At 36.9% G+C, this 14851-nt stretch overlaps 1 protein-coding gene across 3 annotated transcripts in view; it reads left to right on the plus strand.

The window, feature by feature from the left end:
• LARS2 (leucyl-tRNA synthetase 2, mitochondrial) overlaps nucleotides 1-14851 on the plus strand; it is a 114417-nt gene that overhangs the window by 66905 nt on the left and 32661 nt on the right. For 2 of the 3 annotated variants that reach the window (XM_038392130.2, XM_043508881.1), the window contains exons 10-14: nucleotides 2428-2532; nucleotides 6283-6398; nucleotides 7322-7605; nucleotides 11273-11371; nucleotides 14511-14648. In XM_038392130.2, the coding sequence (XP_038248058.1) occupies nucleotides 2428-2532; nucleotides 6283-6398; nucleotides 7322-7605; nucleotides 11273-11371; nucleotides 14511-14648 (742 nt within the window). The remainder of the gene's footprint in view (nucleotides 1-2427; nucleotides 2533-6282; nucleotides 6399-7321; nucleotides 7606-11272; nucleotides 11372-14510; nucleotides 14649-14851) is intronic. The other variant, XM_038392131.2, reaches the window with a different exon arrangement.

A 14851-nucleotide genomic window follows, 5' to 3' on the forward strand; every position in this document is an offset into this window, starting at 1 on the left:
CACTACAGCAGTCAGGGTGAAGGGCCTTCCGGTGTGCTCGCAGAGGATTTCCAATTGAATCACCTCATGTATAAGGTCCGGTTACCACCTGGCAGGGGTTCCGCCGCCACCAATTGTCAGAGCCCACTCAATGAGAGCTCAGGCATCTTCAGCAACCTTCCTGGCACATATCCCTATCCAGGATATCTGTAGAGCCATAATGTGGTCCTCGGTGCACATGTTCACGGCTCGTTATGCCATCACTCAACAGGCAAGAGATGACACTGGGTTTGGCAGAGCTGTTTTGCAATCTACACGTCCGTAAACTTCTACCCACCTCCATTGGCACTGCTTGGGAGTCACCTAATATGGAATAGACATGGGCGAACGCTTGAAGAAGAAAAGAATTACCTTTTCCGTAACTGGTGTTTTTCGAGATGTGTTGCTCATGACCATTCCACAACCCACCCTCCTTCCCCATTGTCGGAGTGGGGGGGGCAGTGCCCCTTATACTGCACCATGTGGGCGCTACTCCAGAGGGTGCCAGAGCCGGTCCCCTACGGATACCGGTGAGGGAAAAAATTTCTGGCACTGGTGCATGTCGCAAGCATACACACCTAATATGGAATGGACATGAGCAACACATCTAGAAGAACACCAATAACGGAAAAGGTAACTGTCTTGTCTCTTGTTTCTGGCCCCAACCTAAGGCTAGTTCATATGAGTTTGTGATAATCCCTTATTCTGGTTGAGAAATTTTTCTTAAATACCAAATTTCTGGTTTCCACAAGGCCTTTTGTGTGTTGCTTCTTCTGTTGCCTGGGAGGGAAAGTGAGCAACTTCCTGTGACATCTCTCATTGTGAGGATGGATGGTAGGAGTTACTCTGATAAAACCCTTGACCTCTGAAGGATAACTTTAGTTCAGCTATCTCAGCAAAAAGATATGAGATGGCTCCCAAATCTATTTCTGTCAGATCCCTCCATGCTGCAATACCTATTTCTTCTGCAAGATATCAGGTTGACTGGAATTTATTAGGGCGGTCAAGTGATTAAAAAAATTAATTATGATTAGTTGTGCAATTAATCGTGCTGTTAAACAACAATGGAATACCATATATTTTAAATATTTTTGGATCTTTACTACATTTTCAAATATATTCATTTCAGTTACAACACAGAATACAAAGTATACAGTGCTCACTTTATATTTATTTTTGATTGCAAATATTTGCACTGTAAAAAACAAAAAAATTGTATTTTTCAATTCACCTCATACAAGTACTGTAGTGCAAGCACTTTACCATGAAAGTTGAACTTACAAATGTAGAATTATGTACCAAAAAAACTGCATTCAAAAATAAAACAGTATAAAACGTTAGCCCCTACAAGTCCACTCAGTGCTACTTCTTGGTCAGTCAATCACTCAAACAAACAAGATTGGTTACAATTTGCAGGAGATAATGCTGCCTGCCTCTTGTTTACAATGTTACTTTCAGGTGATGTAAATAAGAATCAGGCAGCTGTATCTCTCATCAATGTAAAGACACTTGTTTGTCTTAGCGATTGGCAGAATAAGAAGTAGGACTGAGTGGACTTGTAGGCGCTAAAGTTTTACACTATTTTGTTTTTGAGTGGAGTTATGTAACCAAAAAAACCCTGCATTTGTAAGTTACACTTTCACGATAAAGAGATTGCACTTCAGTACTTGTATGATGTGAATTGAAAAATAGTTTTTTTGTTTATCATTTTTATAGTGCATAAATTTGTAATAAAAAATAATAATAATATAAAGTGAGCGCTGTGCACTTTGTATTTAAAATGTAGAAAAACATCCAAAAAGATTTAATACATTTCAATTGGTATTCTATTGTTATAAGTGTGATTAATCATGATTAATTTTTTTGAGTTAATCGCATGAGTTAACTGTGATTAACTGACAGCCCTAGAATTTATTATTTTAAAGGGACACTGTCAGCCAAAATAATGCTTTGGTCTGAAATTGTTGTACCTACTGTTGTTTCAAGAAATGTCTAAAATGAGTAACCCTGAAAAAAATTGCAGAAAAATAATGTATTTCACTTGGTTCACTTTGTACATTATCAGTTCTTTGCACGTTGTCTGTTCCTGTTTCTACTGTATTTTGAGTTAGTTTCTCTTATTTGTGGGGATCTTTCACATGCCATCAGGAAGCAGAAAAACAGTTTTTTAAATCACAAAAATTGGCAGTGGGACATATAGAAGCTTTTAACAGCTTTAAATTCATATTTTGAAATTGACTAGATTCTAACTTGAGCCTCTCCCTTTAAATAAAGAAAGTACTTTGATTCAGTGAGTTACTTCATAAAAAATTAGGATGCAAAGCACAGAAATTTTCATATTAATAAGTGAGATTCTTAGTACTGTTGGTGTCATATTTTAATTATTGTGATCTTTACATGTATTTGCAGACTGTCTTACGTCAGTGACAGCTGTGAACTTACTAACCAAACAGGAGGTTCCTCTAGTAATCTCTGCAAAATCAGATTTTGAGAACTATATTGATACTAAAATAGGTAAGTGATATTTAAAATACAAGAGCAACACTGAGGTATTTCAGTTACCATTTTGGAGTACCAGAACTGCTGCTGTAAACCTTTGAAGATAATGGCTGTCTTCGGGCCTTTAGAGGCCATATTCTTCTTAAATAAGGGAAAGAAAAGGTAGCTACGCAGAATTTGTTACAGGTCTGAATACAAAGAGACAGGGTAATATTTTTCTCTTTCATTACAGTATAGTATAAAAAATTAATAAAATTAAAAGCTGACTGTAGTGAGTCACCCCAAGCTTGAAGACCTCCACATTTTCTCTGAAGAATTATAATACAAGACGTGAATGAGTGTCTATTTCTCACACATACCAAAACAGAACCGCATCAATGTTTAATGCAAAAAATATTTGCGAAAGACCCAAACTCATAACAGTATAGTTTTGCTATGCCTACATACAATAGAACCCCCCAAACAAGATAACTTAAAAATTGCCTTACTTCAATAATGTATCAAACTATCAATCCAAATTTGGCTTTATCTAGTTGTATTTGTTTTGATATCAATAAAATAATACAGAATGTACAGTAATTGTGTTTGATCATGGTCAGTGATCTCAAAACTGGGAATCTGAATGTACCATCCCCAGGGCTCTCAGCTCTGTCTTGCCATGCTACTTCTCCTAGTCTCTCTCCTGCTTTTTTCTTTGCACCTTGCTGCTTTTACATCCTGGGAAGGATTAGCCTATGTGTGCTACCCTACCGGGCAGGACCAGGCTGGTTGGCAAATGTGGACTATTAGCCCAAATGTGCAGCTTTCTGGAAAACAAGGGCCACTTCAGAGGTCTGATTGAACGAAAAATCAATAATAAAATACAGAGTTCTTTTTGGTGGGTTCTTTTTAAATCAGTTTTTACATTCATTATGTTCTCATTAATTGCTGAATTTTCTTAGAAATTCTTTAACAGAACAGTTATTAGGAAAAAATGGATTGAATAAATCAAGTGATGTGACTGGCCTACAAGCTGTGATATTATGAGTTTCACAGCATGGGTTGGAACTCGTTAGCCCAATAATATAATAGATGGTAGTATTATGCCCAGTTTAGAATCAGTAAAATGTAGGTGAGTGATGTGAACTGTTAAAGTGAGAAATTTTTTTAGTTTGTTTTTACCTTCGTCTTATTCGTCTTATTTTCTTTCACAAAAAAATGTTTTAGATAGTCTTACAGAGCTGTAAAAGCTTAATACATGTTTGGAAGATGCATATGAACAAGTGTGGAGGAGGACATTGAGGAGGGAAGATGGAAGGGAACAAAACAAAGTGTGTCTTGGATCTTTTCAATTTCCTTGAGATTAAAAAAAAAACAAACAAAACCTAGCTCGTCTTAGTTCTAAAAGTGTTCTTTAAAAGCTTAAAGTTTCCATGTATTGTCTTTCTCCTGTGTTTTCTGTCTTTCTCACTCATAGTCAATCAATGCCTTCCTTTTCAGTGTCCCCCACTCAGCCTTTGCAAAGCCAGCTAGGGTTACAAAGTCTTGTAACTTTTTAAAGGTATTCATCCTCTTCAAGATGTTTAGCAAACTTGGCTGTTTTATTAAGAGTCCAGATTTTCAAGAGTCTCCAAATTTGCACATTCAGAATTTTAGCACATACTTGTTTGTGTATGTATTGAGTTGCTTTGTACACACAAATTGCTTCAAATATAAATTTTGAATGTATAGGTTAACTTGAAATTTTCTTTAGATAAAGAAAGTCAATCTCCAGGCTGTTAATCTGGAGCTTTTTGTAAAAACTAAATTCAATAAAAAATTAATGTAATAATATTGTCTGAGTATTGATAGGATATTTTACTGCATCTTTATTAGTTTGGGTGTGGTATACCATCAGTATTAATATGACTTCCATGTGTCATATTCTTTATTGACTCCTAGTGATGATTTGATATAACACAGTTCCTTTCAACATTTTTGTCACGTAGTTCCACTTTAATCTCCAAGGAGTACATAACTAATACGCCATTATATTTTTGGGAGACAAAGTATATCAAAACTATTTCTGGAATAGGAGAGGCCAAATAATTGAGATTTCCTAATATTACTTTTAATGACAAGCCTTTATTTTGTTCACTGGCATGTACTTCGGTCTTACGTATGCTGGATACCTACCAGCTCTTCCCAGGAAATGCTGGATGCCAACTGTTGAGTTTTGATATAGGACAGTGGCATCGTCATCTTCTCTAAAGAAAAATAGACTAAAATGTGGGATCTGCTTTCCTCTATTTGTGCAGCATATGGTAAAACCACCTGTGGTGGATTGAAGGGGATTCTTAGTAAGATACCGATATACCATGTTTAATAGGTGTTTAAGAATGGCAATAGGGAGCTTCTGCTGTGGAGTTTCATAGTGATTCCACATTTTGGTTTCCTTTTTGTTTGTTTGTTTTTGTTTTGCATTAGTTATCTGCTTCTGTATTTCCATATATCGACACAGTTGAAATATTTAACATAATGGGCAGTTCCGTGGCTGAGTAAGGGTGTATGTTAAACAGTCTTTTGAATTCAAGTTTGTATTGCGATAATTCTAAGGTGGTTGGGGGGTTTTTTTTGTTTTTTTTGAGAGCCTCTAGATCTGTAATATCAAAAGTTGTTTCCAAGAATAGGAAGGAAAAAAGATAACCTGACATTTGGGTTGGTCAATAAATCTGCTGTTCTGGCTGATGGAGGCCAACCTAGTAATGCAAGCTTCTTTTAAAAAATAGAACAAATGGCCCCCCAAAATGAAAACAAACTAATGTAGAAAGATATACATCATCATGTTATATAGTATGTCAAACAACATATAATTAATATTTGAATATAAATATGTATGATAAAAATGGGGATTTCTTAGCTAATCACCAGAATGCAATCCTTGTAGGTGAAACACAGCAGTTGCTGAACAGATTGCAGCTGTCAGGCAGTAACATTGTGAACAAGGGTTATTTTAAAATAATACATCACTTTTTGATATTGGTAAGTTGCAGCAATAAAAAAGAATTCTGTGGGGGTTAGAAAAGACTTGTATTCAAAATGTGTGAATGTCCCAGGTAATAAGGCACAGTGGGAAAAGGTGTCATCGGTGGCCTTAAATATTCTGACGGAATGGCGTATTCTGGCAGCAATAAGAAATACTTTCTCTAGCTTTATTCTGAATGAAAGGTTGACATTACTCTGAATTGGAGTTACTGGAGATGACTTTCTGATAGTAAATGACAAGATTTTAAAAAGAGGGAGCAGCAATGTTGAAGGACTATGTCAAGTTAAGTCATTTTCTTTTTTAAAAAAACCTTACCTTTATTTTTAGTAACACCTTCAGTTATTAAAATTGTAATTTTTTTAAAACAACTAACTTAGTATGTATTTATGCTATTTGCTTAACTTTTGCATTTCTCTCAATTTGGTAAATGAAAACAGATTAGTCAATTTCAGTTTTATTTTTAGTCAATTTCAGACCCAATCATTTTCAGGTTCTCCTGAGCTAGCACAGTAATAATGATTTTTGGGTTGTAAACACTATAAGATAATGTTTTGTAATAACTGTTGTCACTGAAATTTCACAAGCTTGCTTTTATAATTTTTGTGAAATGTTGCAAAATTTAACTTGCCAATGTCTTTTTAAAGCCATTGGAAAGAAGTAAGTAAGTGCCAATAGATGAAAATATTTTCCTGAAAAAAATGATGAGGAGCAGCCATATTTGCCAATTATGGAACTGATTTTTTTCCCCCTTCCATGGATAGGAATTCCTAGTACTAATCCAGAAGATGCTACTGTCGCCCAGAATCTGGGTCTCTCTTTCTCTGAAGTCATTGAAACACTACCAGATGGTTTGGAAACCATAGTCAACTCTGGAGAGGTTGGTGCATTTGTACTGCATTTCTTTCTAAAGTACAGTGATAGTGCATACTAAAACCCACTACCTGGAAAATGCCAAATATTTTGTTTTCAAGGGTTAGTCTTCAAAACTTTACATACATGAAAGAAGAAAAATGCTATAATAATCTAAATTTTACAATAGAGAAGGAATAATAAATTCCATCATGAAAATGGCTTGATTTTTTTTCTGTTTTTCATTTACACATTTGTTCTTCTTTTAGGTTAAATGTTAATATATTAGTCCCCTTGGTTGTGTTCTCTGAAAATTATATTACAGCTTCATGGCTGTGTAAAGATGTAACTCTAAACTAACACTGAAGAGTTCTTGAGAGTCTGCAAGTATTAATCTAAGGAAGGGCGGATTGTTGTTCAATAGGAGACAAGTTTTGTGTCTGTCTAACTTGGGAGGGATATTGAGTGTTTAAAATATATGAAGAAGTGAAGTATAAAATCACCTAGAATGAATATGTGAGGGAAGGTCTGATTTACCACCTATACTCTTGCAATGTCTGCCTTGGAGTACTAATATACTGGATGCCTTGCAGTAAGGAGAATCCATCTTAACTGCAGATATCTGGCCAACAGAGGCCAGGAGTGCTGAACAAGCCCTTCCTCAGCAATGACCCATTCAGCCCATCAAGGGAGTGACCTTGATAGGCTTTCAAGGAAGACTTATCTAATCCTCATGGCCAGAAGGTTGGTGACTGACATATGGGAAGCCTGGAAGATGAATGGGTGTAAAGCGGAAAAAAAATGGGGAACCTTAAAAATGCTTGGAACCTCCGTCCCGTCAGAGTTTGAGTGTTGGGTTTGTGTACAGTGCATATGAAAAATAATATAATGATGCTACTACAGCATTGTTAATAGTAGCATATATCAAATGTCTGTCTTTCTTTTTATCAGTTCACAGGCATGACTAGACAGGAAGCTTTAAAAGCCCTAACCCAGCAGGCCAAAAATAAAGGAGTAGGTGGAGACCTAACAAGTGACAAGTTAAGAGATTGGTTAATATCGCGACAGCGGTACTGGGGAACACCTATTCCCATAATCCACTGCCAGACCTGTGGCACAGTCCCTGTGCCTTATGAGGATTTACCTGTGGAGTTGCCCAATATAACCTCCTTTACAGGAAAGGGAGCCTCCCCTTTAGAAACTGTCCCAGAGTGGATGAACTGTTCATGTCCAAGGTGAGCAAATATTATATACTGTCCACTTGCTATAATTCTTCTTGCCATAATATGGCCTCTTACTGTTTCTTAATACAAGCTCTTTTTCTTGATAAATATCTAGTGGAGGAAAAGTTGAGTGTTTTTAAGTTAGAGGAAAGAAAATGAGAAAAATAAAATAGTTTTTTCACATTCTTCCTCTAGTTCTTTATAGTACTGTTTACTTCATCTATTGCACGATTTTTTTCTCTTTCAACAGTAAAGTTAAAGCAAAGATTGTAGGGTATATTGAGTTGTTTCATTTGCTTTTGTTAAGCAAACTAACATATTGATCAATTAATTAACAAGTCCAACAACAGAGCTAAGATAGTGCTATTGCAGTAGAATCTTTTATAAAGATTTACATGCCTGGTGCATTTTACATGTCAGCAAATAATTCAGGTTGAAGGAGTTAATAGGTGTATGCACTCATGGTTCAGATTTTGATCATACAGTTTGTTTCCCAGCTCTTTAAGAAGAAGCATGTAGTTCAGATTTAGAAAGATACAGATTCATTAGAGAAAGCAAGATGTCTCCAGAGCTTGTTGAATGTTGGGTACATTGGAGTTTGTGCTCAGCTTCTGCAGGGGGAGGGAAGAGAACCCGAGGAATCCCTGAGAGAAACCCTTTGCTTTCCAGGCATATAGTGAAACCCTGCTGTCAGCAGAGCTGGCCCAGCGAGCAGGGCATTATCAGGCTGCCATGCAGGAGAACCAGGGACATAAAGTGACGTTAAGGCTCTCACTCTTCATAACACAGAAACTGTAATTCTCTTACTTTGGAAGGTTAGAATATTAGCGTGATTCTCATTTGTACTTAGGTGGCTTACACAGGGCAGTTCTGTGGCTCACTGGAAACATGTTTGACTTGTTAATGGTATACATTTTAAATAAAGGAAAGACATACATCTACATATTTCTGCAAAGAAAATGTCATTTCAGGTAGGCTTTTTTAAACACTGCAAAGTAACTTCTTAAGGAGTATGGATATTTCAAGGCAGTCTGACTAAATGAATTGTAATATTGAAGTAATGCTCTCAGCAGTGTCTTCTAGTCTGAAATCCTTGACTCCTACTGAAATCTTTGTTGCCTGCACTCCAGGCTTTCCACTGATATAAATGTTGAAATGCCTTGTTGTGAAGAGGGAATACTAGTTCTGATCTCCTCTAGACTGTATACTCTATCTACATGCAATATTTAATAGCTTAGGATTAGGTGGATTAACAGGATGAATAGAGATGGGAGGCTGAGGTAGCTGTGGTTGGGGGCATACATATGTGGAGTTCTGAAACTGTAACCAATCATGAGTGGAAGGCTGTGCATAATGACTTCACAGTAGTTAAGAATTATTCAGTGAATATGCAAATACCTGCTGTCAGCCTACAGCTAGCCATGCAATCAGTAGCCAGAGTACAGTGGCTTGTATGCTGTCACTATGTTAAGAATATTAGAAGGCCAAACTGGGTCAGACCAATGGTCCATCTAGCCCAGTATCCTGTCGTCCGATAGCCAAATGCTTCAGAGGAGTGAATAGAACAGGGAAACTTACCTAGTGATCTATCTCCTGTCATCAATTCCCAGTTCTGGCCATCAGAGGTTTAGGGACACCCAGAGCATGGGGTTTTGTCCCTGACCATCTTGGCTAATAACCATTGGCGTACCTGTCCTCCATGAACTTATCTAATTAATGAGCCATAGCCAACTAGGGTGCAGGGAATTGCATAACTGTTATGTAAAGAATCCCAGAAGTTGATAGGCTGAGACAATTCTGTTATAGTATAATACAATATTTATTTATTTTGTGATAAATATATTATCCTAGTCTCTGGGCACACATGCAGTATTTAATATAATTGACTCTTTAAACTAAAAAGTCAACTAGAAACAAGATGCCTCCACTGCAGTTATCCCCTACAAGTAAAAGCTTGTTAAAAGAGATGGGCCTTGCACAGAGATCAGACTGGAGAGAAAATAAGTGGTGGTACTTCCCTAAGCTATGCCTGCCATCCAAGGTCACCTACTCATGTTGCCAGAATGAGGCACCGCTCAGGGTGAATTATACAGATATTTGTGTAATTGCCTTTCTGCTGTCTTTCTTGTTTTGCTCAGTTAAAAATGCGTTGACACGGAATTATCATTGGTTTCAGAATTAGCATCCTATTGAGATGCATGTTTGACTGTTTGCAAACTCAGGCAGATGTGATTGTATCAACTCACATTTGGTTCACATTTTGAAGGTTAATTCCACAGTTGTAAAGGCTAGAGACTTTTTTAATGGAAGTTTAGATTCTGCAGCATGAGATAGCAGTAATCAAGTGAAAATTCTGGGCTGCTAACCTGACACCACCACAGCAATCCAACCCCTTGCCTTGCACCATGCATTTCAGGGTAGCAAATTAGGTTTAAGTCATTTGAGAAAGGAAAGGAAAGGTTTTCTATTAATCTCATTCAAACATAAATCCTCTGATACTAACCCCTAAATACATGCATCTCACATGCCTCAGGTGACTAGAAATACTGTAGCAAATACGCAGCGAGAGAGGTGGTATCTTAGGTAGTCGGGACCCAAGTCACATAAAGGCTTTATAGACCAAAGACTCACCACACCGAGCAGTGACTAGGAAGCTAATGTTGCTGTTGAAGAGCTTGTTTAATATGCTGTCTATGGTTTACACTATCAAGCAGGCAGGCAGACTTGTGCTATGCTAGCTAAAGCTTCCAAGCACAGTAACAGATTAAAGTTACAATTTTGTAAATGTTAAACAGCCAGTTGACATTCTTTGTGTTATATACAGTGCACACAGGTTTGCAGCAGGTTGCAAAATTTCATTTGTATTATAAATTTATAATTTTTTTAGCAGATACATTCTTAAATACTGAGTAGTTGCAATAAATGCAAACACAGTTTTAAAAAAGTTTCCTCCTGCTGTTCGTTTCCATAAGCAAATTATTTCTATTCATGGGGAGAAGGAAAAACTATTCCAGCTTTTAACTTCTCATTTTGAATCTGTTTTAGTCTGTACCTTCAATATAATACCTAGCTAATATTGATTTGTTCTAGCAGTAATCATGAATTAAAATATTACAATGACTGGGAAAGACTTGATCCTTCTCAATGAAAACTGGAATTAAACTAAATTTGTTTTTACTGGGAATAAGTGGAATCCCAACTAATCAGGAAAAACAGACCATTTTATAAAACCAGAACCAGTGAAATGCAGTCTACCCTACTCTTTCTACTGGAAAAAGAACAGGAGTACTTGTGGCACCTTAGAGACTAACAAATTTATATGAGGATAAGCTTTCATGAGCTACATCCGATGAAGTGAGCTGTAGCTCACGAAAGCCTATGCTCAAATAAATTTGTTAGTCTCTAAGGTGCCACAAGTACTCCTGTTCTTTTTGCGAATACAAACTAACACGGCTGCTACTCAGAAACCTTTCTACTGGAAGTGGTCTTAAATGATTTATCTGATAGTACCAGACGAATGTGCTGGTTTTGGAGTATCTTTCTACCCTTCTATGTAATGGCAAAATACTTTTTCTCTTGGACTTTCATAGGATTTGTTTTATTTCTTCAAGATGTGAAAAAAATCAGCATGTGATTTTTTTTTTCAGCTAGGAGTGCTGAGAATTTTTCTATTTCCCAGGTGCAAAGGACCTGCAAAGAGGGAAACAGACACCATGGATACATTTGTTGATTCATCTTGGTATTACTTGAGATACACTGATCCTCATAACTCTGATAGGTAAGGCATCCAAGCAGGTTGCAAGCAGGCCCATGGTCATATTGGTGTTCATGTAACCTGGACCTTTTTTACATAGCAGAAGTAGAAAGAAAAGGAAAAAACAAGCAGCCAGATATTCTAGTAGTTCTACCGTCTGCTGGGTGCAGCAGGATGGGAGACTGTCTGGGAACCTCTTTATGAGTTCCTGATTCTCTGCATGCTGACTGGCCCTATTCAGGTTAGAGTAGCCTTGGGAGCTATTCTGAACTATGGAATAAGGTTATCAGCCCCTAACGGGACATGAAAGGGCTGAGACTGCACACTCAGCTGGTGATTCACAGCTTTTACTCCTTAAGCTGATTGCGTCTTCTCCAGCAGTAGACAAGTCTCTTATGTGTTTGGACATAAGGTGCTTTTCTGTCAAATAAGGCGGAAACAGCCAGTGTAACTTCTGTAATGTGGACAAAGCCTTTAATTTTCTCTTTGTTGTCACTGGTGTGCTTACATTCTGCCAGTATCTAAGAATATAGCTAACTGGCTTCTTCTGGGATTTATAGCAACGCATTCAGCTGGCAAGAGCTGATGGAGAAGGAAAGAAGTGAGAAATCAAACAATTTCCCCCAGAGACCGAAATTAAGAAAGCCACCAATCTATGCTAGCCAGAGTTGTGCTAATGTAGGTCCAGAGCTTAAATAAAGTATTATCATAGTGGCCTATTGCCATGTTGCTACTTCAGTTAAATACAGTATTAGAAAAGGAAACACTAGATATGCTATGTATTAATGACTATAAAATAGGGCAGCGTGAGAGATAGACAAAGTTATTTATCTATTTACTTACTCCATCTTCTATCATGCTAGCAAAGCTGATTGTGCCCTGGAGGTTCTGTCAAACCCAGCATTAAAGCAGGCTGCACAAAGGCTGACTCAACAGTCCAAAATGTATTTTCTATACATTGTCCAGATTAGATTGCTGTCTGCAGTTGCTGGACAGCCAGCCTACAATTACTGTCTCTTCAATATTTTATGAGTCGTTCTGTAGGCAAAAGGCTAGCCATAAATTAGATAAGAAGTATCACTGTTTGGGTTACTAAGTCTTCACACAGATATATACGGAAAGCATCTGATAGAATGGCTTCAGTGTGTCCAGCGAATTTTAGTACAGTATGTGATGATTCTGTGATAGGCAAACCTGGCTGTTGGGATCTGTCTTGTTTTACATGCCAAGGTTTCTGATTTAGAAGCTGACCTCCATGGGGTGCAGGAGAGAGACATTTTGTTGAAAATTGTTGTCTATTTTAAATAATGATAAAAAAAAAGGATCCTGGTCAGTTGGTCTTTTTTTAAGACAAACTCAATCATTAAAACCATTTACATGTTTGTTTTGGTTAGCTGCTTTTTTATCTGACATGAGATACAAAGACATCCACTTGCTTCTCCTGGTGGGGGAGGAAAAGGAGTTGTTGAAGAGTTTTGGTTATAAAGACTTGGGGATATGAAGAAGGTTCCATTTATTGGTCCTAGTTGTCTTTCTGTTACAGGTGGTGCTTGTACCCTGAGCACAGTCTGGGTGTGTATTAATATACCATTAAGTAACATCTTTGGAATAAATTAATTATAGAAATAATATATTTTAAATAGAACTGGATCCAAAACAACATTCTGAACAGGATTAATAGCTCAAACTAAGGTGTTGACTACACATGAACTTTTACTGGTTTAGTTAAACCAGTGCAAACCCCTTTGTGGACACTCTCATTTCTCTTCAGGTTAAACGTGTTCTCAGTGGACGTGAATTAAATTGAAATAAGCCTGATTTATACTGAAATAAGAGTGCCCACTTAGCATTTTGCACAGGTTTAACTAGATCAGTTAAAATCATATCTTTAGGCCAGGTCTATGCTATACAAAGTTTTATCAGCATAGCTGTGTCAGTCAGAGGTGTGAAAAAACCATACCACCCTAGCCAATGTAGCTATGATGTGACAAAAACCCCAGTGTAGATGCAGCTGTGCCAACAGTAGAGTGTTTCTGTCAGCAGAGCTAATATCATTCCAGGAGGTGGTATTACTATGCCAACGAAAAACCTCCTTCTGTTGGCATCTGCTCCATCTACACCAGGGGGCTATGCAGATATAACTGTACATCCAACACATTTGTAGTTTAGATAAGGCCTTAGCTAAACAACATATAGACAAGCCCTTATTTTTATGGGTCAAACTCCAAACATCGAATCTGGACACAATGAACTTAAGAAAAGCTCAGATCTGCCTTTTGAAACTTTATGTAGAACAGTGTTGAGATTTGGGTTTGTGACTAGTTACATTATAGACATGTGAAGTCTGATCCAGGGTTTTATTCCAGTCTCATCTCTAATTAAGGAAGCATAACTAATGTATAACACAATAAAATCACAGTTCTGATACAAGCTGAGTTAGTCCAGTAGGTACATTTGCTAAAGAGTGGGGCTATAAAACGTGCCTTGAAGAGACATCGTTATATGAAGTGATGTAAACCAAAACAGTATCTTTGAGATTTCAGTTTACGATGCCCTAAATGAATATTCAGAATATGCTTTTTAAACACTATAATAAATGTCATGCTGCCCTCTAATGGTGGCAACACAAACCTTCAATTTTAAATAAATAAATGAAATCATTCCAATATATTTTAAATTGGTTTATTGTTATATATTTTGGAGGGTAATATATAGCCATATATATACATTTTTATATATTTTCCTCCACAAAATATGAATCTGCAACTACAAAAGACTAGAACAGATAACCACAACCCAGTTATGAAAGTTCCATAGAAATCAGGCAAATATTTTCATAGCATTTTTTTAGTTTTTAGGTGATGCATGTGAAGTCATAGTCATACATATAAGATGATATATGTAAATCACAGTCTAGTGGATCTTTCTCTATAGCTTTTAAAAATTCTCACACAGATTTTTGCAATTTAATCAAGTCAAACATTGCTTTTTAAAAATAAGGAATTAAGCCAATAGCAAAATTAATAGAATGTAGTTTAAGATGCACATGCAGCTCACGGTGAACATCTATTTCCAGTCAAGTCTTATTGGAGCTATTCCAGTAAAGCTGTTTTTTCCTTTTGCTTTATACTTAATGTATGCTTTCTGTTACTTTGTATTTTAGGCCTTTTAATAGAGCCTTGGCCGACTACTGGATGCCTGTGGATTTGTACATTGGGGGAAAGGAGCATGCAGTTATGCATTTATACTATGCTAGATTCTTGAGCCATTTTTGCTATGATCAAAAGATGACCAAACACAAGTAAGCATTATTAGATTTCTATGAAAAATAATTCAAGCATCAGTCGCAGACTGCATCTGGCACCCACAGGCATCAATGAAATTTTATAGAGCTAGAAGAAGCTGAGGTACCAATATTATTTTCAATGGTATATTTTACATTTCATTCTCTGAGCCTGAATTTTCTTCCTCGTCAAGTTTAGCTAAATGATCAGTTTCTTACAG

Source organism: Dermochelys coriacea, chromosome 2 (genome assembly GCF_009764565.3).
Source record: "Dermochelys coriacea isolate rDerCor1 chromosome 2, rDerCor1.pri.v4, whole genome shotgun sequence".
Taxonomy (NCBI): domain Eukaryota; kingdom Metazoa; phylum Chordata; order Testudines; family Dermochelyidae; genus Dermochelys; species Dermochelys coriacea.